General features: G+C 43.3%; 1 protein-coding gene across 2 annotated transcripts in view; it reads left to right on the top strand.

Annotated features, from left to right (window-relative positions):
* Positions 1-25,445, top strand: part of Manba (mannosidase beta) — a 67,884-nt gene extending 42,439 nt beyond the window's left edge. Inside the window, exons 11-17 of one of the 2 annotated variants that reach the window (XR_012911382.1) lie at positions 856-1,023; positions 3,213-3,431; positions 6,159-6,323; positions 16,928-17,072; positions 20,156-20,239; positions 21,029-21,286; positions 24,242-25,445. Coding sequence is in view for 1 of the 2 variants with exons in the window: in XM_075981278.1 (XP_075837393.1) it covers positions 856-1,023; positions 3,213-3,431; positions 6,159-6,323; positions 16,928-17,072; positions 20,156-20,298; positions 21,029-21,286; positions 24,242-24,466 (1,323 nt within the window). In the remaining variant the exon portion in view is untranslated. Of the gene's footprint in view, positions 1-855; positions 1,024-3,212; positions 3,432-6,158; positions 6,324-16,927; positions 17,073-20,155; positions 20,299-21,028; positions 21,287-24,241 lie in introns of both variants that reach the window. The other variant, XM_075981278.1, reaches the window with a different exon arrangement.
* The last annotated feature ends 2,085 nt before the right edge of the window (positions 25,446-27,530 follow it).

Here is a 27,530-nt window from a genome sequence, read left to right as displayed (position 1 = left end):
GATCCTGCTGCTCCCGTCCTTTTCCTCCAGCTCAGGACAAAGATGAAATGTGGCACTGGAAACCACAATTGTTTTGCGTCCCACATAAGCCTACTCAATGTAGGCTTATTTATTTGCTTGTGTGTTTATTCCACTCTCTGGGACCTGGGAATCATGGGTTAGGATAGGCTGGCTAGCCAGGGAACCCTGAGATTCCCTTGTTTCTTCCTCCCCAGCACCGCAAATGCTCTCCACCCTTCCCAGTTTTCAACATGGGTGCTGGGAATAGAACTCAGGTGTAGCGAGTCTTTCTCTGCCCTGGCAACAACCAGCTCCCAGATAACAACACAGAGACTTCTTATTAATTACAAAAACTTGGCCTTAGCTTAGGCTTGTTTCTAACTAGTTCTTATAACTTAAATTGACTCATTTATATTAATCTATGTACTGCCACATTGCTTGTGGCTTTTACCTCTCCTTCTGCAGGTCCTGCTTTCACTGCATCCGGCTGGTGACTCCCCCTTCTTTCTTCCTAGAACTCTCTCTGTCTGGAAGTCCTGCCTATACCTCCCGCCTAGCTATTGGCCATTTAGTTTTTTATTAAACCAATCATAGTGACATTACATAGTGTAATCAAATATTTCACAACACTCACGTCTAAGTCTTCATGTTTAATTAGAAAGCTACCTCCCCTAGTCTTTCAGAGAACTATTAAAATTGTCTTTCCATAGTGCATGAGTAGCCATTTTGTGAATTATCAGGTAGGCAAGAATTTCTATGCAGAAATGCAATGATTGTAATCTTATTAATCGTTATAGCTGTGAGCTCTGCTATGTTAGGTATGGGGAAATTACTTCATGTTTTCTTAACTTTCAGATCAGGAGACTGAAATCTCACCCCTCCATCATCATATGGAGTGGTAACAATGAGAATGAAGTGGCCTTGAGGGTGAACTGGTTTCATGTAAATCCCAGTGACTTGGAAACCTACTTTAAAGACTATGTGACCCTCTATGTGAGAAACATCAGAGAGATTGTCTTATCAGTAAGTAATTGGTTTTGGTGCAGTAGAATTTAAGGTGTTTTAAACATGTATAGGTCCCAATATTGGCGTAGTAGATTGTATGCCTCTTTTAAGACAGTCTGTGGAACATCATTTGAATTCAGAGTATTTCATTAGTGTTCTAGTTCACTATAATGTTCTATGCAGATGTGTGTGGATTACTTGGAAGATAAACTATCTTTGGGAATCTCCACACGTGTTCAGCACTTCCCATTGCAGGTTGTCACACACTCTAGAGTTCATGCATAGACCCTCAAATGTTTGCTGAGTCTCTGGGTCAGATGTGCTTGTGTTATGCCACCTCTGCAGGTCTGTAACTGCATACACAATGCAGGTCTACTTGTACGTGTTGATATAGATTTTGGTGGGTATCATATATGAACATCTTGGTGTGAGAGTCACGAGACTAGGGCAGTTCAGGTTGCCAGGGAATCTTGGGGTCCTCTATGGGGGTTCTCCTTGCATCACTATTGTGAACCAGGCATCCTGTACCATATATGCTAATACATACAGTGGCCTTTTTTATGGTGAGAAGAAGGTGATCTTTTTACAGTAACTCTTTCTAAAGATTGTTTAAAAACTCTAATATTTGATAAGTAATATAATAATTTAACTGTCTTTCCAATTTTGTCTCTGTAGTCATATATTCTGAAGTAATTTGAAAAAGCATTTTTTTTGTTTGTCTTTTCAAGACAAGCCTGGGTTCCCTGGAACTTGCTCTGTAGACCAGGCTGGCTTTGAACTCACAGAGGTCTGCCTGCCTCTGTCTCTCTGCTGAGATTAAAAGTGTATGCCACTGCCATCTGGCAGGAATATATTTTTAAAAACAGTCTGTGATAGGTAACATCTATATATGTCTAGTAAATGATTTTGCATGTGTATATTTAAAAGATTTGCTGATTTTTATTTTATGAGTGTGCCACGTGCATGGCTGGTGCCTGGGGAGATCATTGGGTCCCCTGGAACTTGAGTTACTGGTAGTTGTGAGCCACCATGTGGGTGTTAGAGAAATGGTTCAACAGTTAAGAATACTTATTTCTCACATCTGATCAGTGCGAGAAGTTGATTTTAATGTCTGGGGATTTTTATTTAACAGTATGGTGATGAAATGCCCACGATTCACAATCCTGTCTATGAGATCTTCGGCAATTTGCTTACTGTCCACTCTTCCACTTCTCAAATTGAGTTAGCGGGACTCTTAGGAACTCTGGTGGTTCTTTGTCTCCAACTTCACAGATAACTTCATCCTAGGTCATGAAGATGTTTTTAGATTTTCTTGAAGATGGGTAGCGTTAAATGCTATGGAATAATTACTGTTGTTTCCATCAAGGTATAATTGTTATGAATAGTTACTAGCGGTTCATCTTGCTCCAAACAAGCATCTAAGAGCATGATCTTGAAGTTTCTTCATTTTACAGCTAAAACTCCTGACTCTTCCTGTGCCAAACCGGGAAGATTCTGAGTTGAGTTTTAAACCCAAGTGTATCTGACTCAGTAGCTTTTGTTCTTGACCCAGGTTCCTGAAATGCAGTAATTTTGTCACGGCTGAAGACACGTTAGGTGAAGGGACTCATGCCACCTGGCAGGTGTCATAAGCTAGAGATGTTGTTTTTTTTAAAATATTTATTTATTATGTATACAATATTCTGTCTGTCTGTATGCCTGCAGGCCAGAAGAGGGCACCAGACCCCATTACAGATGGTTGTGAGCCACCGTGTGGTTGCTGGGAATTGAACTCAGGACCTTTGGAAGAGCAGTCAATGCTCTTAACCTCTGAGCCATCTCTCCAGCCCCTAGAGATGTTGTTAAATGTCTCTCACAACAGGAGACTCTGACCACTCTTGTCCATACCCAATATTCACGGTCAATAGTACCAAAGTTGAGAAATTGCGTGAGATGATGCACTCCCTTTGGGGTAAGAAGGGACAAAGCATGGTTGAAAACATTGGGAAGAGGTGCCACAAAGCATGGTCTCGGGCGCTTGTAATGGGACAAGGACAGCAAAGAAGAGCAGGGCAGTGTTGACAGGGAGAGTGGGGGCCAGCCTGTTAACTTTTTCTCACCTATTTGACATTTCTAAGACTTGATGGTATTTTTTATTAGAAGTTAATAGTCTGTACCTTACCAAATTGTCATATTATCCTTAAAAGTCATTTTATTTCTATGTCCAGGAAGACAAGAGCCGTCCTTTTATTGTGTCCAGTCCTACCAATGGGGTCAAAACCATGGCAGAAGGCTGGATCTCTAACGACCCTAACAGCAACCATTATGGCGATGTCCATTTTTATGACTATTCCAATGACTGCTGGGATTGGAAGATGTTCCCCAAAGCCCGGTTTGTATCCGAATATGGCTACCAGTCCTGGCCTTCCTTTAGTACACTAGAGAAGGTAAGCCATTGCTCTCTCAATTTCCCATGATTTACAACAGTAGACAGTGGGTTCAGAGAGTCTAGTTCAGGGAGAGGATGGAAGAAAAGAATTCTTCCTTAACATCTAGAGAGCTAAAATCTTATAATTACTATTTTGACTGGGTAACTTTCCACTATGTTTTTAATCGTATGCCTTCAGGAACACTAAGTCAAATGGAAGCGTATGGAAGCTTAAGTTTGGCTTATAGTTGTGCATAAAACCAACTCTAGTTGATAAAAACATTTAACTATATATCTATTTATTTATTGCTTAATTATGGGCATTTACTCTTGCCACATGTGTGTGGCGGTCAGAGGACAACTTGTAGGAGCTGGTTCTCTCTTTCTACCATGGGAGGTCTGGGGATTCAACCATCAGGCTGGGCAACTAGTGCCTTTGCCAACCGGGCCAGCCTGCTGACCCTGAATCGATACTTCATATACAGTCTAATCATTTATAGCTATTCAGAACTAGATACCCACCCACGTTAGAAGAGGTGAACATTAGTCTCCTTGCTTTTGAATGAACATTTTCAGATTAACTGGGAGCGAGCCTATGAGTGCAGCTACTGAAACATTAAGACTCTTTTAATGCTCAGAGTCACTTTCCATAGTGACCACAGTGATTAGCTGCCCTCCCAGCCTTTTCTGCACCCTTTCCAACACTTTTTTTCATTTTAAAAAACATTTTTTGTGGAAATACAGCTTCATAGAAAATTTGCATTTCTTTGATGACTGATTATTCTGAACATTTCTTCTCAAGCTTATTATAATTTTTATGTCTTCCTTTGAGAAATGCATATTCAGGTCCTTTGTTCAATAATACTTATTTTTTTTCACAATTTTATTTTTTTTCTGTTATTATTTTTTTTAATTTATTTATTTATTAAGGATTTCTGCCTCCTCCCCGCCACCGCCTCCCATTTCCCTCCCCCTCCCCCATCAAGTCACCCTCCCTCATCTGCTCGAAGAGCAATCAGGGTTCCCTGACCTGTGGAAAGCCCAAGGACCGCCCACCTCTATCCAGGTCTAGTAAGGTGAGCATCCAAACTGCCTAGGCTCCCCCAAAGCCAGTACGTGCAGTAGGATCAAAAACCCACTGCGACTGTTCTTGAGTTCCCATTCTTTCTCATTGTCCGCTATGTTCAGCTAGTCCAAATTTATCCCATGCTTTTTCAGACCCAGGCCAGCTGGCCTTGGTGAGTTCCCGATAGAACATCCCCATTGTCTCAGTGTGTGGTATCCTGAGTGAGGTAAGCCAGACTCAATAATACTTATTTTTTAAGGCAGGATTTTGCTAGTTACCCAGGCTGGCCTGGAACTCATTCTATAGTCTAGGCCAGTGGTTCTCATCCTTCCTAATGCTGCAACCCTTTAATACAGTTCCTCATGGTGTGGTGACCCCTACCCATGAAATTATTTTCATTGCTACTTCATAACGGTTAATTTTGTTACTGTTATGAATCGTATTGTAAATATCTGTGTTTTCCGATGGTCTTAGTCAACCCCTGTGAAAGAGTCATTCAACCCCCCAAAGGGGTCACAACCCATAGGTTGAGAACTGCTGGCTTACGCAGTTTTCGGATACAGAATTTGAACAAATTCTAAAACATTTAATATTGTAATAGCATCATTTATTTCTTATTTAAAACTATGACATTTAAAACAGAATATCGACTGTAGCCCATTATTCAGTTCTAAAAGCCTAGTCACAGAATTTACGTAAATAAAGGAAATAGTAGTGTAAGGTGCACACAGCCAAGCCAGTTTGCTGGCACTGGATTGTGAGCCTAGCACGTGGGTGGTAGGAGGATCAGAAGTTCAGCAAAATTCTAACACTTAGAGGGTGTGGGTGCTAGATGGGGTCCTGCCTCAGAAAACAAATCGTCAACAACAGAAAGAAGAATAGGTAATAAGCATTTTAACAAACACAATTGTGTTTTCTAGGCAAGGCTTTTAAGAGAAATACTTGTAGTATAAGGAGCCCACTAGTTAGTTCCCAGCTGCTTAGGCCTGAAATAATCACACAGAATCTGTATTAATTAAATCACTGCTTGGCCCATTAACTCTGGCTTCTTATTGGCTAACTCTTACATCTTAATTTAACCCATCTCCATTAATCTGTGAATCACCACGTGGCTGTGGCTTACGGGGTAAAGTTTAGGCGTCTGTCTCCTGCAGGCTACATGGCTTCTTCCCTAACTCCTTCTTCTTTCTTCCAGCATTTAGTTTAGTTTTCCTCACCTAGATCTGTTCCCCTATCGCTCTGCTATAGGCCCAAAGCAGTTCTTTTATTAACCAATGATACTCACAGCATACAGAGGGGGAATCCCACATTAAATACTAAAATGCAACTTTCTAGATATGAAAACAGACCCCTATCACTAAACTGGTGACTAGCAATAAGAAGAATGATTTTCTTTTTTAAGTGTAAGAAATTAACACTGCAGCCAGGTGGTGATGGTACACTCCTTTAATCCCAGCACTCAGGAGGCAGAGACAGGCGGATCTCTGTGAGCTCAAGGCCAGCCTGGTCTACAGAGTGAGTTCCAGGACAAGCTCAGAGGAAAAAAAAGAAGAAATTAATGCCACAGAACAAACCTTAAGTTCTTTTCTAACTTGTACAGCCCTTTCCAGGTTTATGAGGAATGTACAAGAAGAGTCACTTCACTGTGAAGATCTGTAACTCTTCCTCTTTCCTCCCAAGGTCTCATCTAAAGAGGACTGGTCTTATAGTAGCGGCTTTGCCCTTCACCGACAGCATCATGGAAATGGTAACGATGAGATGCTTGAGCAGGTTCAGCTCCACTTCAGACTCCCCCGAAGGACAGATCCCATACGTAAATTTAAAGATATGATCTACCTTACTCAGGTAAGTCATTTTCAGCGTGGAGTTGGCAGGTTTCTACGTTGAACATTATGCAGTAGTGCAGAGTTTGTAAGCTTTGTCAGGTGGAAAGCGTTTAGGTTTTTATCCTCTTGATTGAGGCTTCTGTTTCCTTCACAATAGAGTTATGGTAACCCATAAGATCTGCATTTAACTTTTGGCTCTGTTTCTCCCACAAGAATAGCTTATGAAATTCTAAAATCGTGTATTAAATGTTGTTAGTTTAAAGGTTAGTGTAAGGGTTCATCAGTGAAAGTAGTAGTAGGATTCCCCTCGGAGGGCAGAGATAGCCTCACACTTGATACAGCCACCTGGCTTCTGGTTGTGCAGCCCAGCAACTCGCGTGGAAAAGGAGAGCATTTTCTATGAAGTGTGTTGTAAGAAGCGGGTGGCTTTACTGAAAAATGAAAGTCTTCCATGTGTACAAATGAATTTCACCACTGATCTAAGATTCAAATGTGTGGGTTTGGGGCAGAGTCATGCTTACATGCTCCAGGCTGTGGGTTTGATCCCTGAGACAAAGAAACAACCAGCAGTCTGGAAAGCAGTACAATCAGCTCCTCAGAGAGAACACAAGACAATAGCTTCATGACTGAGACAGGCGAAGAGTCCTTAGAACTTGAAAATGCTTAGAACTTGAAAAGGCAAGCTATAGACTGAGGACCAACAGTTACAATTAATTTCTGTGTAGTGGGTCTGGCCTGTGTCTTTTATCATGTCTGTTGTTTACTAAATAAGTTACGTGTAATTCACACCTGGGCCTACAGCACAATGTTACCCTTTTCCCCTGAGTTTTGCCACTAGAGCTATCTGCTGCACAGGCGGGTCAAAGACGCTCTTACCGAGTCAGTTTCTCCCCACCTGACACATCAGATGCTCAGCAGACACGCTAGGAACAAATGGAGGCAGTAGAGGGGGCTCTAAGCTCAGGGGTGGCTGTAGACTCGGTGAGCCTCCTGGAGTAGGTGGTTAGCCAGAGGGCCTGCTGGGGCAAGTTCTGTGGTTCAGTTTAGCTACTCTTCCAAGGTGGCAGCTGTGAGTCATAGATGAGGCGAGCCTGTCTGGGTGTGCGGCTCATTTGGGGCAGTTAGAAGCCAGAGAAGAAAGGAGGATGAGAGGGGACTCTGGAATATTGGGAGCCCTGAAGAGGCAGAAGAACCTACTTGTGACTAGAGGATACAGCCAGGAAAGTTCTCCATGTCTATGAAGACAGCTTGCTGCAAAGCCGCCTCAGTTCAAACTCTTGGTAGCTGCAAAATTTCATCACTATTAGTGTCTTGAAAAGTGACATAGCATAATACCCCGGTCTTCTGAACCTCTTGGGTTTTTAATAAGAACAAATGGTGGGGGCGGAAGTAGAGAAGATGAACCAGAGAAAGAATTAACTATCTTCCTTCTTTTCTTCCTTCCCGCTCCTCCTTCCTTCCCATCATTTAAGCAAATTTTAATGGAAATTGTATATACGATTACTCATTTCCCGCGTCTCCCTACTTGGTGCCTCCCTGTGCTTGTCCTGTTCCTTTCTTACCTGGTGAGGCTTGGTTTTCAGTTCTGGGATTTTAAATTATTTACTATTTAAACGTATTTATTTGCAGTTGTTGTCTGCTCTTAGCCTGAGGTGACCCCCTTGCTGGGGCGAGTGCTCCCAGGGGCAGGGAGAGAAGGAGGACTGGAGAGTGTAGGAGAAAGGTGGAGAAAGGAGGGGAAAGGGAAAAGTAGCAGATTCATTTCCCTGGGATCCCATCTAGTTTAGAATCAGGTCGCGTCAAGGCCATGGGGGAAGCTGAGTGAGAGGAAGAGGCCATTCCAAGCCCAGGCTAGCTGGCTACTAACGCTAAATGCTCAAACTTACCTCACTAAAACCCAGGAGCAGATAATTCCCAGGGGCCCATCTGACTCCTGTCGCCTCAATTAGTCTTTCTACACCGAGATTTCAACATAAGCTATTTTTGCTTGCTTACTCAATGCGCTGTGTGAGAGTTGCCTAAGTCGATAGTACAATGAGTGTGTATCCTTTTGTATTGCAGTGGACTGTTTCATCATGGGAACAAATCACACTGCAGATAGTTTCCCCACTAAAGGACACTCATGCTGTTTCTAGCTGGAGGCTGTTTTGAACAGTGCTGCTATGAACAGTGTTTCAGACTGCAGACAAGTGTACTGGCTTGGATATGCAATTGATTTGCGAGGAAACCAAGTATTTAGCTTTGACGGAAACTGCCAGGAATTTTCCCAAAGTGGTTAGACAAAGTGACACTTTGTCTAACAGAGTTTTATGGTTCCAGCTGGCTCACCTCACTCTAAGCAGCTGCTACTGTCCCTCCTGAATGATAGGAATTCTGGTGGGCATGCATCTTAAATGACTTTCATTTTCGTTTTCTTGGTTAAAACTGAGATTAAAGAGCTGGAGAGATGATTCCGTGGTTAAGAACCATGCTTGGTTTCCCAGCATCCATATTCCGCTCATAACTCCATCTCCAGAGAATCTAATGTCCTCTTCTGGCCTCTGTGGGCACCAGGTACACACATGATACACAGGCATACATGCAGGCAAAGCACCCATACACATCAAATAAATTTTGTTTTTTAAAAAGGAATGCAATCAAGCACATTTTCAAATATTTATTAACTAGTTGGGTAGCTTTTATAGTGAAGTGTTTAATTCAAGGTCTTTACTTACTTGTGATAGGTTTTCTGTGTCTTTCTTGGTTGGTAGAGGTAATTGATTATGGATATCTCTTATCAGACATATGGATTATAGCTAGGTTATTTCCTAAGCACCACAGGAAAGTTAGGCATGTGCATGTGTGTATGTGTGTGTACATGGCATATATTAGGCATCATGTGATTTAATAATCAGGCAATGAACATTCTTCTAGTTGTCTACCAAATGTCTATGACTTGGCCATTAGATGTTTTGAACCCTTTCTCATGAAATTCCAACATCTTCAGACATCATGTTGGCTATTTATATTATAAAATGGAATTTTGTTTATTTCTTTTTATTTTGGCAATGTTGAGAGAATTAAACCCAAGGCCTCTTTTCCTCATACATGCTAGGCAAGCCCCCTATCCCTGAGCTACAGCTACACCACTATTTAATTTCATACCTGAGGAAACAGAGGTTCATAAGACTCATATTTTGCCTAAGAACTCAAGTCAATGGCTAGAACGAAATTTCAGTTTTTAAATTATTTATGAGATTCCACAAGCTTACCATTGAGAAAAGGGAAGTTGTGCAACTATTGAGGCATTTGGTTGACTTATTAATTTCTAGAACTTACTGGAACAGTGGAGAAGATGAAGGCAACAATGAGTTCTTTGGAAAGACCAACCAAATGAACAATGTTTAGATAGAACTCATCAAGTGAAGAGTCTCATGACCAAACTAGGACTGGAAGAAGAAATAATACCACTTGCCTTACAGAAGTAATACTGATTGTAAGGAAAAGCTATGAACAGCTGTGACAAGTAGCATCAAGGAACTTAAAGTATTACTAGTGGAACTGAAAACTGACAGGAGAAGAAGTAGAGCATCTGAATAGATCTGTCACTGCTAACCAAGTGAGTTTCAGCCCCACATTTAGGGTCATTTTAATTTATATGAGCTTACCTCAATGCAACGTCATTGTAAGTCAAAGATAATCTTTATTTTATCCTTTTGGGATGGAGTGTCAGAACATATGCATTATTTCATGTATGCATCTTTTTTTTCTGAGGTGACAATACTGAATTTGCATTCTTTGCATTTTTGAAATATGTAATATCTTATTAAATTTTGACACTCTTGTGTACAACAGATTTCTTGAATTTATTTTCCTAGCTGAATTGTATATCAGCATTCCCTTCTCCCAGACCCTGATAGCCTTTCTATTCTCTGCTTCCGTGGATTCAACATTTTGAAACTGCACATATAAGCGATTTTAAGTGTTATTTTTCTTTCTGCAGTTGACTTGTGTTCTAACTAAGTTTCTATTGCTGTGATAAAACTTTATGACCAAGAACAACTTGATGAGGAAAGGATGGATTTGTCTCTCATATTCCAGTCCCAGTCCACCATGAAGGGAAGTCAGGACAGGCTCAGGACAGGAACGTACAGGCAGGAACTAAAACAGAGGCTATGGAGAAACACTGCTTACTAGCTTGCTCCCCATAGCTTGCTCAGCCTGTTTTTAAGTACAATGCAGGACCACCTGCTTAGGGGGTAGCACCACTCACAGTGAACTGGGTCCTCTCACATCAACCACTAGTCAAGAACATGATCCACAAACTTGCCTACAGTCCAGTCTGATGGAGGTAACCCCTCAATTGAGAATCCTTTTTACCAGATAGGTTTAGGTTTGTGTTGAGTTGATCCACACTAACCAGCATAGCTTGTTTACCTTAACGCAACATCCCAGGTTAATTAACAGTGTCACAAATGATATGATTCTCTTTTTTCCATTGTATTTATACATTACATTTTCTTTACCTATTCATTTGTTGACAAGACACTTAGGCTGATTCTGTATTTTGGTTGTTAAGAATAATACTACACAGAACATGGATGTAGGTATGTTTTTGATAAACTAATATCATTCCTTTGTGATCTAAACATACTAATGTGTCTGTAGACTGTAATGAAGCCATTTTTAAATCTTTGGGAACCCTCTACAGGGTGTTCTAGTTTCCATTCCCAAGACAATAAAATAGTGGGAAGGACAGAATTTTCAACAGATGGTTTTGGAACAGGTAGATATTCAAATGCAAAAGAGTAAATATGGACTCCTACTTGGCACCACATAAGATAACCAAATGGATCTAAGGTGCAAAATCAGAGAGGAGGACATGCATCCAGCAGGGCAAAAGTGGCATGCTAGAGCATGCAGCTTCCAGGCACTCTGCTTGGGTATGTGCTACCAAGAACCCAAGTACGACCTTCCCTAGAGCCTGGCTGACTCTACTTTCCAGGGTCTCCACGGTAGCTTCAGTGTCATGCTCACAGTTTTGTGTGTGACCCCATCAGGGGCTGCTCTCAGGGACTCTGCTCTTCAAACACACTGCCTGGTCTCCCCGAGGCGTGAAACCATCACTAGCAGCCTCTATGACCCTGTTGCTCTTGTATGTCGCCTGCCTGCCAAAAAAAGCGTCACATGGGAGATGTCAAGGTCTGCGTCTGGCACAAGTTATTTTTGGACCCCTGGAGTCACAGGTGCAGTAGTTTCTGAATGCCCTACCACCCTAGGCTGTCATGAGTAAGCAGAGCACCCCTTGAGTCCCTTCTCAGAAGACTCTTCCCTTGAAAGTCTTTGAACAAAATTTATACTTCGCTGTCACTGAGCCTGTGGTGGGTGGGACCTGTTCTGCATTGTTCCAGTAGAGTGCACTTGGCTTATTTTCCACTCCTTATACGTCTTTGACTGAAAGATTATTTACGCATGTTATTTTTCTGGTCAAGTTTCAGTTATTTTAAAACCTTACTTCTCTGCTCCTCCATGTTCTGGCTCTGAACATCTATCCTAAGCAGTGAGTGATGACTTTGTCACCATCAATGGGGTGCTGCTCTCTGCTGGACAGGCCAGCCTGGCTCCCATGAAGTCTCGGGTAGAGACAATATGCGTCCAGATTCTTTGCCCTAACACTGCTAATTCTGATCAGAACTCTCATTTTACACTGAAACCTCATCAGTCTGGCCTTTACTTTCCATGTTCCTATCAGCATTTTGATTCTGAGTCCTTACCAGAATTTCCCATTAAACTCTGCTTACTGCTTACTAGGGTTTTTCCCCCCTAGCCTGTTCCCCCAAACTTTCCCAAACTCTTTCTGCAAAAGAGTTAAAGTTTCCCTGTAGCATCTCTGCTGTAGCAATGACTACCCGCTTCATTGTGCCATTTTTTTTTCCTGCATTAGGTTTTTCATCACCAGCAAATTTCTAAGATGAAAACCTTAGGAAGAGAAAGGCTTTTTTGGTTTGAAATTTTAAAGGTTTCAGTCTATGACTGGCTGGGCCCATTCCATTGGGTAGCCCATCACCAAATTAACATGCTTACCTCAAGACCAGGAAGTGAAAGTTAGGGGTTCCACAGTCCTTTTTGAGGGGATACCCTCTAATGATACTAAGACCTCTATTAGTCCTTATGTCTTAAAATTTCTAGCAGCTATCTAGTATCAAGTTGGAGACCAAACCTTTGAACACTTAGTATATTTAAACCACAAATGACTCTTAAACATTATTCCTGACTGGTGAAAACTGGTTTGGGTAAAATGAGATTCATGTTATTGGACTGACACTATCTGCATGTAGGATCTGCTACCCTACTCTAGAGCCCGAGTGTTCCAAAGTCTTGGCTGTTCTTCTCCATGCTGATTTCATGTACGATGGGCTCTTAGAGAATTGGTGTGGCTTCCTTTCACACAGCAAGGGGGTGGAGAGATGGCTCAGCAGTGAAGAGCACTTGTTGCTCTTGCAGAGGACCTGGGTTTGATTTCCAGCACCCACATAGTGGTTCACAACCATCTGTAACTCCAGTTCCAGGAAATCCGATACCCTCTTCTGGCCTCCACAGACACCAAGCATGTAGGTGATGCATGCACATACATGCAGATGGCACTCACACATACAATAATAAAATGAATAAATCTAAGAAAAATTAAAAATAAAGATTTTTGAATTGCAATATATGTGTGTGTGTGTGTATGTGTGTGTGTGTGTGTGTGTTTGTGGTTTTTTTTTTTTTTTGGTTTTTCAAGACAGGGTTTCTCTGTAGCTTTAGAGGTTGTCCTGGAACTAGCTCTTGTAGACCAGGCTGGCCTCAAACTCACAGAGATTCACCTACCTCTGCCTCCCGAGTGCTGGGATTAAAGGCATGTGCCACCACCGCCCGGCTTTTATATATATATATTTATTATGTATACAATATTCTGTCTGTGTGGCCAGAAGAGGGCACCAGACCTCATTACAGATGGTTGTGAACCACCATGTGGTTGCCGGAAATTGAACTCAGGACCTTTGGAAGAGCAGGCAATGCTCTTAACCAATGAGCCATCTCTCCAGCCCCCTTTTTTTTCTTTTTTTTTTTTTGGATTTTCGAGATAGGGTGTCTCCGTAGCTTTTGGTTCCTGTCCTGGAACTAGCTCTTGTAGACCAGGCTGGCCTCGAACTCACTGAGATCTGCCTGCCTCTGCCTCCCTAGTGCTGGGATTAAAGGCATGTGCCACCACCGCCTGGCTGCAATATATGTTAATGAGATTGCAAAAGAGTTTAGTTAGAGCCAGGTGAATAATCTGGACCTCATTAGAGTTGTTTTTTTTTTTTTTTTTTTTTTTTTTTTTTTGCTTCTCCCTCAAAAAAAAAAAATCAAATTTCTCCTGAATAAAAAGGAAAAGCATGCTAGGTCCATCAACGCCACCGGGAAAGTATCTAGTTGTGGCTTTTTTTAGAGTCAATCAAGCGTACGTTACTCTATATTTCATAGCTTTGTCCTGACAGTTTCATCTCTGCCTGAAATAGGTGATTTCTCTACTTACCTTGGCATGTGCCAATATCTTGTATTATGCCTCATCCTGGTGTTCACTTTTCTCTTAATCACCTTAATTTATAAATCTAGATTGAAGGGCTGTAGCTTCTATCCCAGATGCCTCAAATGGTCCACTTCTTCCACATCCTAACTCATAAATCGAGGCTGATTCTGGTCTCGGGGCTATTCTCAGAGTGTTCCATGCTCATTAACCTTGCTGGTATGTCAGAAATGGTCCAGCCTTTGGGGATACTGTGGGTCCTGGGTGTTTTGGAATCTTGAGTTGTTTCTCAGAGGCATAATGGAGACTTCCTGCCCCGCTGGTGAACCCTCCTTCATACATAGCCCATGAAGCAGTGAATGATTCATGAATCTCAGGGTGAGAAGAGATTTCTGGCCAGTCAGAGCATTGCTTGTGTGAGTTACGTTGGCAGGGGCCTTAACTGATATTGTCCCCACAGGCCACGTGTAGCATGGTTAGAAAAGCATTATTTGGAGGTCCAGTGATTAAAGTAGATTTGGATATTATTTTTATTTTTATTTTTAATTGATTTTTATTGAGCTCTACATTTTTCTCTGCTCCCCTCGATTTCGATATTATTAGGAAATCCTGAAACCAAATGGGTTGCTTTCCATGCTGTTGAACGGTTAAATCTTTTTATTTTTCATGTGTGTTCGTGTGTGTATGGTGTGCATGTATGATGTATGTCCATGTGCATGTAGGCGCATGTGTGTGTGTGACTGCAGTTGACACTGGGTGTTTTCCTCCACTGCAGTCTGCTTCACTGAGGCAGGGCTCTTGCGGAACCCCGGAGCTTACCGATTTCAGCTTGCTTTGGGGAATCCCCCGTTTCTGCTCCCCGGTGCTAGGATTAGCGGCAGCTGACGTGGCTTTCCACGTTTACCTGGACACTAGGGATCTGAGCTGCAGGCCTCCGGCTTGCACGTGCTTTACCCACGGAGCCAGCTCCTCATGCCCGAGGTTAGAACAAGGGTATTTAGTGCAGACCCCAGCCCTGACACACCCTCCCCCATCTGTCTCCACTAAGCCCTCACTTCTCGGCTGCTTCTCTTCACAGGACATTCTAGAAATCGTTTTGCTAAGTTGATCTGGTACAGTAACTCAATACACGCGCAGAGGCTTACTCTGGGGGCGGGGGAACTCAGATTATACACAGGTGTCAAGGTCTCAAAGTAGATAAATCCCGCTCTGTTTAGTTCAGACGAGAATTTATTTTTTAACAAGGAACTTGGCTGGAGATCCTGAGTCAAATTGCGGATTAGCTTGAGTGACAGAACAACTCTTTGGTTTATTTGTTTTATTTCAGCCCCTCTGAGCTATATTTAGACCAACACATTCCAAGTGTACACTGTGGTCATTATGGACTGTCACTGCTTGCTGCAGATTTTTTTTTTTTAGACTGTCCTATGGCACACTTTCTGGCTGTCACTGCTGTGTTCCTCAGCAAGCTGGCTCAGGATAAGACAGCTGTGCCTTAAGCAGCTCAGCAGATAGCATTCTTTAGTAGACACTCTGTCAACCCTGTGAATGCCTCTCTCGATCCTTCTAGTCTGCCTAGCCGCTTCTCCGCGCAGAAATCCTAGTGGCATTTTGGGAATGCAAGTTGGCCCCATCACTCTTTCCCCTTATAGCATCCGAGGACTTCAGTTGCTTTTAGGATACAGTAGACCTTTGCCATGCTTTCCGTGGCTTCTCTGGTCAGGGTGTGAATTCCTACCAGGTTCTTCCATTGCTCAAGGCTGTCTCAGCCCAGGCCCCCTTAGCCTGCTTTCTGTTCTTAGCTAGTTCACACACAGCCACATACATGCAGACACACACACACACACACACACACACACACACACAGCCCACAGACATTGTTATCTCTAGTTGGAAGATTCTGCTCTATTCTCTTAGGACAGTCCTTACTTTTCCAACTAAGCCCTTTGGCTGTACCACAGAAACTGATAGCACTGGCCTGTCTTCTGTATGAGGTAGTAAGTGCCATGAGGGTAGGCTATATCCTCTTTTCTGCTTGGATAGAGGTTTAGCATCATGAACATATGTACTGTCAATACTCACTATTTATTAGATGACCAAGACTTCACCCTTCCGGAAAAGGGTATCTGACTCATGCGAGCAGTAACCTGATTACTCCTTCCTCTCCTTCCAGCCTACCACTGTCTAAAAACTCTTCCTTCATCTGAGATTTTTTTATTTGTAGAAGTGATCTGTACTTTGTTTTCTAGTGGCCAGGAAGGTTTCCTTTTCTCTTTCTGGGGTGACTCACATCCTGTTCTCTGAGTGAAATTGCATTGCTCTGACCATCTCTCCAGGATCTCTGGCCACCCATGAGCCCCTCCTGAGCAGAACTCCAAGCTCAGACCACAAGATGCAGTATCAGGAAAAGCTGCAGTAGGAAGCACTGGTTTTCCAGAGGCGGTGGGGGGAGTTAAGGACTTGCCTGGAGTTTGTCCATGCCTCATAAACAAGAACGAGATGTTCTCCGTTCGATGGTATAATACCATCTGTCCTGCTCAAATAAAGAAGTGGCAGCAAAAAGAAATAGTAGGTTGGTTATCAAAAACCGTGACGTGGAAGGTTAGCTTGAGTAGAAAAAAGAGACTGAATAGTTTACTTATAACAACAATGTTTTTCTTACAGTGTTTTTCTAATAAAAGCTTTTTTTTTTAAACTATGACTGTATTTGTAAAATCTGCTGTTACAGAAACAACCTGATGTTGGTCACATGCAGCATTGGTTCTGGGATAATAACTTTTGCTTTCCTTCATTGCCTGCATCATTATTGGCTTTTATATCATCCTGTTTCCCTTGTCATTCACTGATATAAAAAATAAAAAAGCCCCCCCCCCCCGCATTGTAGACAAGTTTCTCTCATGCTAAGGAACTAGCTCCAGATTTAATAAAAAATAATATATCCCTAATGCTAATCCAGTTTTCTAGTTTCTCCAGTTTACTCTAAAAAATGAGCAAGCAAGCAAACCAACCAACCGTTTCAAACCTGTAATTTCTGAACTCTAGATAGCCAGCATCAAACAATAACATTTATGTGTGACTATCTCTCGGGTCAGGTGATGCAGGCCCAGTGCATCAAGACAGAAACTGAATTCTACATGCGCAGCCGCAGCGAGATAGTGGACGGAGAAGGCCACACCATGGGGGCACTGTATTGGCAGCTGAATGATATCTGGCAGGCTCCTTCCTGGGCCTCTCTTGGTAAGTGTTTCTTTGTGCAAGAGAAATGAATGCCTGTGTGGAGAGGGACTGGGGCAGCATGGAGCCTGAGGAATCAGATTACCCCAAGGAGAACTGGGCCAAAGAGGCTGTTCCCTGACCCTGCTCTATGAACTCACCACGCAGCTGCCCCTAACAGTATTTCCATGAGCTTGCTATGCTGGGCAAAGCAGGCTGGTGAAGAGTGTGTTCAGAGATTCCAGGTGTGATATGGGGTGGAATGGTGTGTGTGTGTGTGTGTGCATGCATGTGTGCATGTGTGTGTGTGTACATGGGTCAGAGTTAGACATGAGCTGTCCTGTCAATCTCTAGCTTACTTTCCCCCCACTGAACATGGCGGTCTTGAGCTGATGATTCAGTGAGGCTGGCCAGCCAACAAGCCCAGGGAACCTCAGTCTCTGCCTTCCCAGTGCTGGACGTGCTGGTGCACCAAGGTTTTCACATGGATGCTGACCTTCTGAACTTGCAGGGCCAGCAATTTACGAACTGAGCCATCTCCCCAGTCCCCACTGCATAGCATTTTGAATTTATTTAAGAGGGCTTTTCAGGGCCCAAAGGGCATTGATCTCGTTCTGTGTGGGAGAATTCTGCCAAGTAGAAGATTGGTTCGTGTAATGTCAAAGTTTCCCATTTGCTGACTCTGACTTAAGTCTGTAAAATCCCCGTTAGATGGCTCTGTTTGTGTCTTGGAAAAGGTAGTGGAGTCAGAAATGCAGGTCAGAAAGGTTGCCAGCTGAATCGTTTCAACGAGCAATTGGTTATGTGACTGGAATGGGATTTGTGTTTTCATCTGTTTTTGTACCTTTAGAAAGTTACAAGGACCATAGTGGGTCTCCGGCCCCCAGAAGCAGAAATAACGGGATGCTATAAAGTGAAAGAGTGTGGCCATCTTGTAGTCTGTCCACTGCAATGGCTGTCTCTCATGAGACTGTAGTTCCTCCAGGAGTTGTCTCCTGCCAGCAGAAAAACGTCCCCAGTAGAAATCCACCGGGCTGGCTTCTCCAGACCATACTTCTCCTGCCAGTTGCTATTTTAAGAAGAACAGGAACCATTGGGAATGAAATATTAAAACTTGAAAATTTGCAAACCATGAAAGAAATTGGTTTGTATCTTTCTTCCGCCTCCACAGTTTGCAGCATACATTGTGTTACCACCTCCCCATCCCTGTCCTCCCCATGGAGACAGCCGTGCACCGCTGTGCTCCGGGCTCTGTCCTAGGCGCCCTATGGCACAACATGCTGGAAGCACTGTGCTCTGGTTTTGCAAGTAAGAAAGCAGTCCACGGAGGTTAGGCAGAAAGCTCAATGTCCTGTGGCCCAGTAAGCACCACACACTGAATCACTTCTGTTTTTATTTAAGTACAGTCTATTAATCACTCCACTGTCATTGATTTATTGCTTCAAAGTGGCTTAGTCACCAAATTGCTTTATAATTGACAAAAAAAAATGGACGATCAGGATGTTTTTCTAAAAATTGTGCAGCTGGAAAAAAATGTTATCTGTTTAGTTAATTAAAATCTTTACGTCATTTCTCCCTCCTCCAGATAGTAGCTAACAACATTTTCTAGAACGTTCACTTCCTATTTTAGCAAAATTAAAATTTACTTTATACATCAACCTCCTTGAGAAGGTTTTTTTCCCCACCTTTTTTTTTTTCCTTTTTGTTTCTGGCCTCCAGAAATGGTTCTTTATTGGGGAGAATCTTCATTCTCAGACAGATATTGAGAAAAGAAGAGAATAGAAGATTAGGTGTGAAGCTGTGGTGGTTTGAAAGAGAAATGTCCCCCATAGGCTCATGTGTTTAAACACTTAGTCCCCAGCTGACAGTACTGTTTGGAGACCTTACAGAACCTCTAGGAGGTGTAGCCTTGCTAGAGGAAGTCTGTCACTGGAGGTTTTATAGTCTCATCCCTCTTCCTGCCTCTTCTCTCTGCTTCCCACGTGTGGCTAAAATGTGGTCAATCAGCTTTCCCTGCCCTGTAGACTCTCTCTGGAACCTCAAGCCAAAACAGATCCTTTCTTTTCTAAGTTGCTTTTGGTGGTGATATTTTAATAGCGATTCAAATATAATCGATACAGGAGGTTTATCCTACTAGACATCTGAACAAGGCATGGAATTCTACAAGTCTTGACAATTTTGCATTGTATTCGAGGAGGGTTTTTTTTTGGTAGGAGGTATTATTAATTGCCATGGATTTGGCTGTTTAGTCTGACTGTGAAAGCTGTTTTGTATAGTAACTGTTTTGCTTTGCTTAGGAGATTTTGAACCTGCGGGAAAGGAGACCGAAGTCTAGATATTTCTTATGAATGAGAATTTGCAACAAGCATCCTTTCCTGGTACTACTAATTTGCTTTTTTATGTGCGTGTAGGAAAAAAGAACCTTGGGAGGCAGCATACTGGTGCACTCTTGTAATTCCAACTCTTAAAATTGCAGGAGGCTAAGGTTATAAGACCCAGCATTTAAGTCTAGCCTGGATCTTGTGTTAAACAAACAAACAAACAAATCAAAAGAGTATTGATGCACTGTACTGAGCTTCTGGAAGCAAGGTTACCTCTGAGAAAGAGCTATCTTGGATTAAAATCTGGGCTCAAGACACCATGGCCAGCATGTTTCAATTAAGCCCTTGCATCTTTCTTCCTTTGGGAAATAAGCCATTGCAACCCGCCTGCCTTTCTCTTTCCACTGTTGTGAGGTTGACATGAAACAGTCTCCAGAACTGATGGACAGGTCCCCAAGCCCCCCTGAGTCCCCCACAAAACAGACTCCGTCACACGTGTGCCTTAAAAACCCCGACAAGCCGGGCGGTGGTGGTGCACGCCTTTAATCCCAGCACTTGGGAGGTAGAGGCAGGTGGATCTCTGTGAGTTCGAGACCAGCCTGGTCTACAAGAGCTAGTTCCAGGACAGGCTCCAAAACCACAGAGAAACCCTGTCTTGAAAAAACAAAAAACAACAAACAAACAAAACAAAACAAAACAAATCCGACAAGCCCTGCTCGCTGCTCATGTGGAGCCTGACCTGACTGCTTGTTCCTGGTGTCTCCTGACTCTCTGGGCTCTTTTCAGAGTATGGAGGAAAATGGAAAATGCTGCATTACTTTGCTCAGCGTTTCTTCGCTCCGCTGCTGCCAGTGGGTTTTGAAGATAAAGGTGTGTTTTATGTCTATGGTGTGTCAGATCTTCACAGAGACTACAAAACAAGGCTCACTGTGAGTTATTTGGATTGTGTGTGTGTGTGTCTAAGGTTGAAGGGAACTTTTCGATGACTTCTTGATGGAACACTCTTTTGGGGACGTATCAACATGCTGCTAGTGTTTGTAACTTAAGCCGGGCTGTGTAGACAGTGTTTAGGCTAACAGCCGCTACGCATTACATAACCCGAGCAAGGCTGTTATTATCTTGAGGATTCATTTCCTTCAACTGTCAGATAATACTCATCTGTCTCCTTCAGTATTGTGGATGACAAACGAATAGAAGAATTACGTGTAAACCTCAAAGTGCTATGCAAATGGAAGATCCTAATGTGAGAAGCTGGTACTAGTTCAGATTTCACAAAAGAAGAAGTTAAAAGGGCGTGGTAATGTTGAAATCAGCGAAGCTGTCTGGAATAGGAATATAGAAAGATACACTGTATTTAAGTAAAAAAGAAAGACTTAGGAACCCTTGGGTGCCTGCAGTTTAGGTGATACCACTAACGCTAGAAATAAGTCCTGTCTGTAGAAAACCTGCCATGTGCCAGGTTTTCTCAATGGAGTTCTCCTCTTGAAGACATGGATCCTGGGAAGCTGAGCAATTAGTTAGTTGGCTAGAACTTAAGTGGCTGAGATGAAGGCTCGGGGTTTAGTCACCTGGTTCCCATCCTCTGTTGCCCAGTCAGTATTACTCTGTAACAGACAAAGCAGCTAGCAAGAACAGTCACTGTTGCTCATTTCTCCCTAGGTGAGGCTCCATACCTGGAGCTCCCTGACGCCTTTGTGTTCTGTTGTGACTTCAAGCGCTGTGATGAAAGCAGGCAAGGCTGCGATTCTCTACCAGGAGCCGGTGCCTGATCTGCTGAAGAGATGCGGGGGCTGTACGAGGGAAAGCTGTGTGGTTTCCTTCCACCTTTCTACTCACGCTGACCTCTTCAGCCCAACCAACTACCATTTCCTGTCCTCCCTTAAGGACGCCCAAGGGCTGGTCAAGGCCAACATCACTGTAAGTATCTCTTGTCTGGGGTGCCAGTGCCCTATGGGGTATTCCTTCTTTTGGGCTAGTGAGCTGTGTCCTGGTCCTCTCCTGCTTCCCTCTTTGTGCTCTTAGTTTGAGGATGGCTCCTCTCCTCCTGCTGGATGCTAAGACTAAGCAGTCTTTATTTCTACCTCAGGATTTGTTGTTTGTTTTGTTTTTGTTTATCGAGATAGGGTTTCTCTATAGCTTTTAGCCTGTCCTGGAACTAGCTCTTGTACAATCTTCACAGAGATCCACCTGCCCCTGCCTCACGAGTGCTGGGATTAAAGGCGTGCGCCACCACCTGCCCGGCTTCTGGATTTGTTTGTAATTGATGTCTGACACCTGCGCTTCCCTGGTCCCTTTCCCTGGTGGGGCTAGGATGGAGGAATGAGAGGTGCCATAAGCCACCTTTGCAGATTGCATCTCCGCTGGGCTCCAGGCTGTGTTCTAGGTGTGCTACTGCCTAAGCCCTGGCTTCTGCCACTTCCCCGAAGTGCTGTGCTCTTGTTTTGCAAGTGCAGAAGCAGTCCGCAGAGGGTTAAGCAGAAAGCTCAGTGTCCTGTGACCTAGGAAGCACTGGAGGTTAGTTGGTTGAGTTCACTCCAGTTTGGACTCTTTAAATACAGTTTATTAATCACTTTATTGCCTTTGATTCATTGCTTCAAAGTCACTTAATCACCAAATCTCTTTATAATTGGCAAGGAAAATAAAAGATAATCAGCTTATGTTTTTCTCAAAATGATGCAGCTGGTAAACTTGGCACCTGTCTAGTTGATTAAAGACCTTTCCTTCCTTTTCTCCCTTTGTGTAAAACCTGACAAAAATATTCTAGAAAGTTTTATTCTCTGTTTCAGCCAAATTTAAATTTGTTACACAGTTTACTTTATTGAAATTTTTAAAATTGGCTTCAGAAACGATAATATAAAGACACTAATTTTTTTCAAAAGAAGTTAAAACCACCAAAAACATACCTTCTTTCCAAATTAATAGTGAAATTGTCACGTGACCACGTCTAAGCCCTCTGGAAACATTAAGGTCGGAATAGAGATAAGAAAGTTGGCATGTGCTTATGGCATTTAAAAAATTTTTTAAACAGCAAAGCAAGAAACAACTTGTAGTATTTTAATGAGGAAATGTCTGCAAACGCTCACATCTTTGAGCTTTTGGTTCCCACGTAATGAGAGTGTTTGGGGAGGTTTCAGAGGTGCAGTCCTCTTGGAGGAAGTATGTCCCTGGAGGTGGGCTCTGTGACTTTAAAGCCTTAAGCCATTTCTAGTTTGTTCTCCATGCTTGGTGCTTGTGGTTTAAGATATGAGCCCTCCAGTTCTGTTCCCTGCGGCTGTCCTTGCTGCTTGCTACCATGCCCCTGCTCTGCCTTGGGATCTTGACACTCTTCTGTATGTTACATTGGGTGTGGTGTTTTGTCACAGCCACAGAAGAGCCACCATGTACAACATGGCAAAGGCAACTGGAAACGGACACAGTCACCCTCTATCAGCTTAGGATTTGAATCAAATTGGTTAGTTGTTTTTGGAGAGATGGCTCAGTTGTCCAAGTGCTAGCAAACATCCAGAAGCCAAATAAAAAGTCAACTGTGGCAGCCTGTACCTGAAATCCCAGCATTGTGGAGGAAGAGTCAGGGAGGATTCCTGAGCCTTGCTCGTCAGACAGCCTCGCAGAATTGAAGAGCTCTAGGCTTAGGGAAAGACCCTGCTGCTGGGAATAATCTTTTTGTACCCTGTGAAGATGTATCATATTGATTGGTTTAATAAAAGTTGAATGGCCAATAGCTAGGCCGGATTTCCAGGCACACAGGATGATGGAGAAGAAGTGGCGTGGGCAGTAACAGAGTAAAGGAGGTAAAACAGTGCGGCAGAAGGTAGATTGATAAAAATGGGTTAATCTAAGTTGTACGAGCTAGTTAGTAATAAGTCTAAGCTATTGACCGAGCTTTTATAATTAATAAGTCTCTGTGTCATTATTGTTGAGTTGACGGTCCTGGCAGAAAGGCGCACCTACACCCTGTCTCAAAAAATAAAGTGAATGAGCAGAAGGCTACTTGGCCTCACTCTGTGTCTTCATTGTGCTTGTGTGTGTGTGTGTGCACGCATGTGTGTACACACGTGCATATATACACACACGCATACACACACACCTAAAGGATTTAATTTTTAAAAAAATTATTTTTTTTCTTAGCTAAACTTTGGTTTACTTCATGCTAATCGGGGTAAAGTAGCAAAAGGGCTTGCGCCTTGTTCTTCTAGTGATGTTGGTTATCAGTTATTGTCTGGGGTACCGAGTGTGTGTATCTCTGTTAACCCAGAGTTCAAGTTTAAACCCCAGCTCTGCTGTAAAGCACACAGAGGTGTGACCTTTTGTTCTAAAGCAGGCATCAGAGAGAGCAAGGCTCTGGAGCTTTGGCCTTGCAGCAGTAGTAGCCAAGGCTTCTCTGGTGCCTCCTGGCCTGGCTGGGTGCTTCACTGGAAGAGAAGGTGCCATGATTTGGGGACATGAGACATAGCTTCATACCTGCGTCCAGAGGCTCTGTGGTTACGCTCTGCAGCCAGCTAAGCTCTTTTGATCCCTTGACAGTCACTTAAGCCACCCTAATGCCAAGTGTCCCTTTCTTGGTGATATTCTAATAACGGTTCCTAGAGATACAAAGCATTCAACGTCTCAAGAGAGATTTTCCTTAGTACTTGGCATTTATGCATTTCCTGGGCTTGAGAAGACAATTTGGTAATTTTCCACAGACTGAAATAATTTTTCAGGTATTGTCAAGTGTCATAACTGCACAGACAAATATATGACTTGGAAGTTAGACCAAGGGGTTGGGAAATGCCGTTTTTATTAGGCCCACATAAATGCCTGTCAGACAGAGATGTAAACTGCAGTTCTTTCTCGTCCTTTATTTTTTTTATCTTTTTTTTATTTTTTCAGGTCACCATCTCTCAGAAGGGTGATTTATTTGTGTTTGATCTGAGAACTTCTGCCGTCGCTCCCTTTGTTTGGTTGGATGTAGGGAGCATCCCAGGGAGATTCAGTGATAACGGCTTCCTCATGATCGAGAAGATGCGCTCTGTACTGTTTTATCCTTGGAAGCTCACCAGCAAGAGTGAGCTGCAGCAGGCTTTCACTGTGACCTCCCTGACAGATACCTACTGAAGCCACGTGGCTGGATTTCAGCAGACACTGGGAACGAAGCCTCGCTAAAGCATGACTGGAGAGAAAGGCAGCCTGAGGTAAAGTGGAGAAGCCTCGGCATATCTGCTAGCTGGTGTGCGCCGACTCCTCACGCGTCCAGTTAGTACAGCAGATGTTTTTAAAGATGTTTGATCACCCAGGCGATGCCCTTTGACAAGGTCATGCCCAGGTGTTCTTGAGTCTGCCAGGGTTGTGGTTTCAGAACTTTGTCCCATAGCTAAGGCATAACTAGAAGGGTTACACAACTTGATGATCTTTTAGGGAGATTGTGACAGACATGGCGGTGTGCATTCATGGAACTAAACGGGGAGGTTCTAAAGTAATGTAGGGCTTTCATAGCGGTATCCCTGAAGACAAAGTATGTGGCTATTATTGCCAGAGGAAATGGGAGCTCAGATGTTACAGCAGAGAATGCGTGATGGCAGCCATATTGGTTGCTGTTGGTAGACAGTGGAGGGGCTCGATGGTTGCCATGTGATTGCCATCTTCGACATAGGATTCCTTTTCTCATAAAAGTGATCTTTCTTTAAAAATTAGTGTAGGCCGGCTGTGCTCGTACCTCCCTGAAGTCCCAGCACTCTGGAGGCAGAGGCAGGGGGGCTCACAAGTTCCATGTGGCCCTGGTTGCACTGTGGAATTTTTCACCCGTCTTGGCCCTAAGCTTTCATGTGAGCGTTAGTCTTAACACTGATTCTGATGAGCTTTCTAATCCAAAGGGGTGAGCTGCATTTAAACTCATTGACTCTGGTACGGAATTGGCAAACAGGGTTAATAAGCAGCCAATTTGGGTATAGGTTCAGGGACTTTTTGTACCTCTTTTGTATTTTTTCTATATGTTTAAAATTATATACAAAGCCACAGGTTATACAAATTGCATTGGCAACTTGATTGTTCGTCCGTGCTCTGTTTCACCATTTAATAAACATCCCATTGTGTATAATGTTGCACTGAACATTTCTGCTTGATAAATGAGAGAATTTGGAGAATATAAACAGATTGCTAGGAAGCATTCATAATTGCTTAGTGGGATGGACAGGCGATGAATATTTCTCTTTAAATCTAAGACTCATTAAGTAATGGTTTTGTTTTTAAAACCAAGGAACACTAAGTCAGGAAAGCCTAAAAAGAAGGTAAATACCTCAATACTACAGGTTGTTCAATCCTTTTCTTCAGTACCCAAGACTTTTTTCATTTTTCAGACACAGAAAAAAGAACACAGACTCTCTCTCTCTCTCTCTCTCTCTCTCTCTCTCTCTCTCTCACACACACACACACACACACACGCTGCTCAGGGACTGCCCCTTGCTGAGGGCAGCAGAGACCCTTACTCTTCCATAACTGGGGGCAGGGGTTCCTCGTGAGAAGCCTGTGAAGTAGGCTTGGAAGTTGATAGACTGATTAGCAGCCATATCCAGTCTGCGTCCCGTAGGAGAACAAGTATAAAATGGCTTAATTTTAAATGTGTGGAACCAAATGTGGAGGTTCTGAGACAATAGCACTGGGAGATGCTACCTACCAAAGATGAAGTGTGTCACCCCAGGGGACTCGAGAGCTCCTGTTTCCTCTGACAATAATAACCAGGACTAGAGAGATGGCTTGAATGTTAAGAGCCCTTGCTGCTCTTCCAGAGGACCAGAGTTAAGTTCCCAGCACTCTTGCTAGACCTCGCTCAACTGTACCTTCAGGTCAAAGGGATCTGATACCCTTTCTGGCCTCTGTAGACATCTGCACACATATGGCATGCATGACCAAACATTCATGCACACATATACATGCACTTATTTTTAAAAATTATGAGGCTTTTTTGGGGGAACTTATTGCATGATTCTCTAGTGTGAATTTTGCAGATGATAGCATCGTGTCACCATGTTGGCCACACTTCGTAATGTTTACATTGGGTTGATACCCAGATGAATTGTGCAACCTGAATGAAATGACATAACTTCTGTCTTCTCTATTCTTGTAGTAAAATGGGATCAGTAGTCCTTCTTATTTTATTTTTGCACAATAAGTGAATCAATTTCACTCAAAGCTGTGGCTTCAGAGACAGCAGGACTGCTAGCCACACTTCTCATTGCTCAAATCCACATTCCGAGGCTTTTTAACTGGAGGACTGTGGGCAGTAGCTTTAGTTCTCTTTGGCTGAACACAGTATGGACGCTGTTAGGGGATGGCAGTAGCCAGCTGTTCTTCCAGACAGCCTGGGCATGACTTAGATAAGTGTTTTTGTCACAGTTGCTGTAGTGGATTCTGATATGGTCACTCTTGGGTTTGGGTTTCTGAGTTTGCTTGCTGTCCTTGGTCTTCATGGAAACAGTAGAAAAAAGGCAGAAAAGAGCAGGGTCAGGTCTCGCTGACCCAACCTCGCCAAGTCCATTCCAGGGAGAGTGCATGGCCAGGTCAGCCTGCGCAGGGGTGGCTTCTTCTATCCCCAGACACAGAATTATAAAGTAGTAACTTTCTCCTTTGCTTTCACTGTGGTTCCTTTTCTCTCTGCCTTCCTGCTGGACTTTTTATTGTGGGACTTTGTTACACCTGGGAAGTCACTTACAAATCAAGCAGTATGATCTCTATTGGAATGAAGGTGACCTGGAGGAACGAAGGGATGTTTTCCAAATTCTTAAAGTGATAAAGACCTGAAACAGGACAGTTGTCTCCCCCACATACCCCACCCCCCCCACCCCACATACCCCTGTTCAACTCAGGTGAAGGGCAGGATCCACTTTCCCAAGTGCTGCAGCTGGTGAGGGGGAGGGGCCAGTTCCCTCACCCACAGGAGACAGGGCAATGGGGAGGCATTGTCCCCTGGTCCTCACCACCCCACCACTTGGCAGACGAGGGGTGTGGCCAGCTCTCCTACTCTCACACCCTCAGGGACAGTTCACTCACACCTTCACCAACAGAGTCAGCTCCACTGTGCTACCCAGGCGAGGTGCAGGGCCTGTTTTACTGATTGCTACAGCTGGTGAGGGATGGGGCTGGCTCCCTTGGCTATCACAGGCAGCAAGGGGCAAGGGGTAAATTA

Source organism: Microtus pennsylvanicus, chromosome 7 (genome assembly GCF_037038515.1).
Source record: "Microtus pennsylvanicus isolate mMicPen1 chromosome 7, mMicPen1.hap1, whole genome shotgun sequence".
Taxonomy (NCBI): domain Eukaryota; kingdom Metazoa; phylum Chordata; class Mammalia; order Rodentia; family Cricetidae; genus Microtus; species Microtus pennsylvanicus.
Note: the sequence above shows the minus strand (reverse complement) of the source record. Positions and strands in the feature narration are given on the sequence as shown.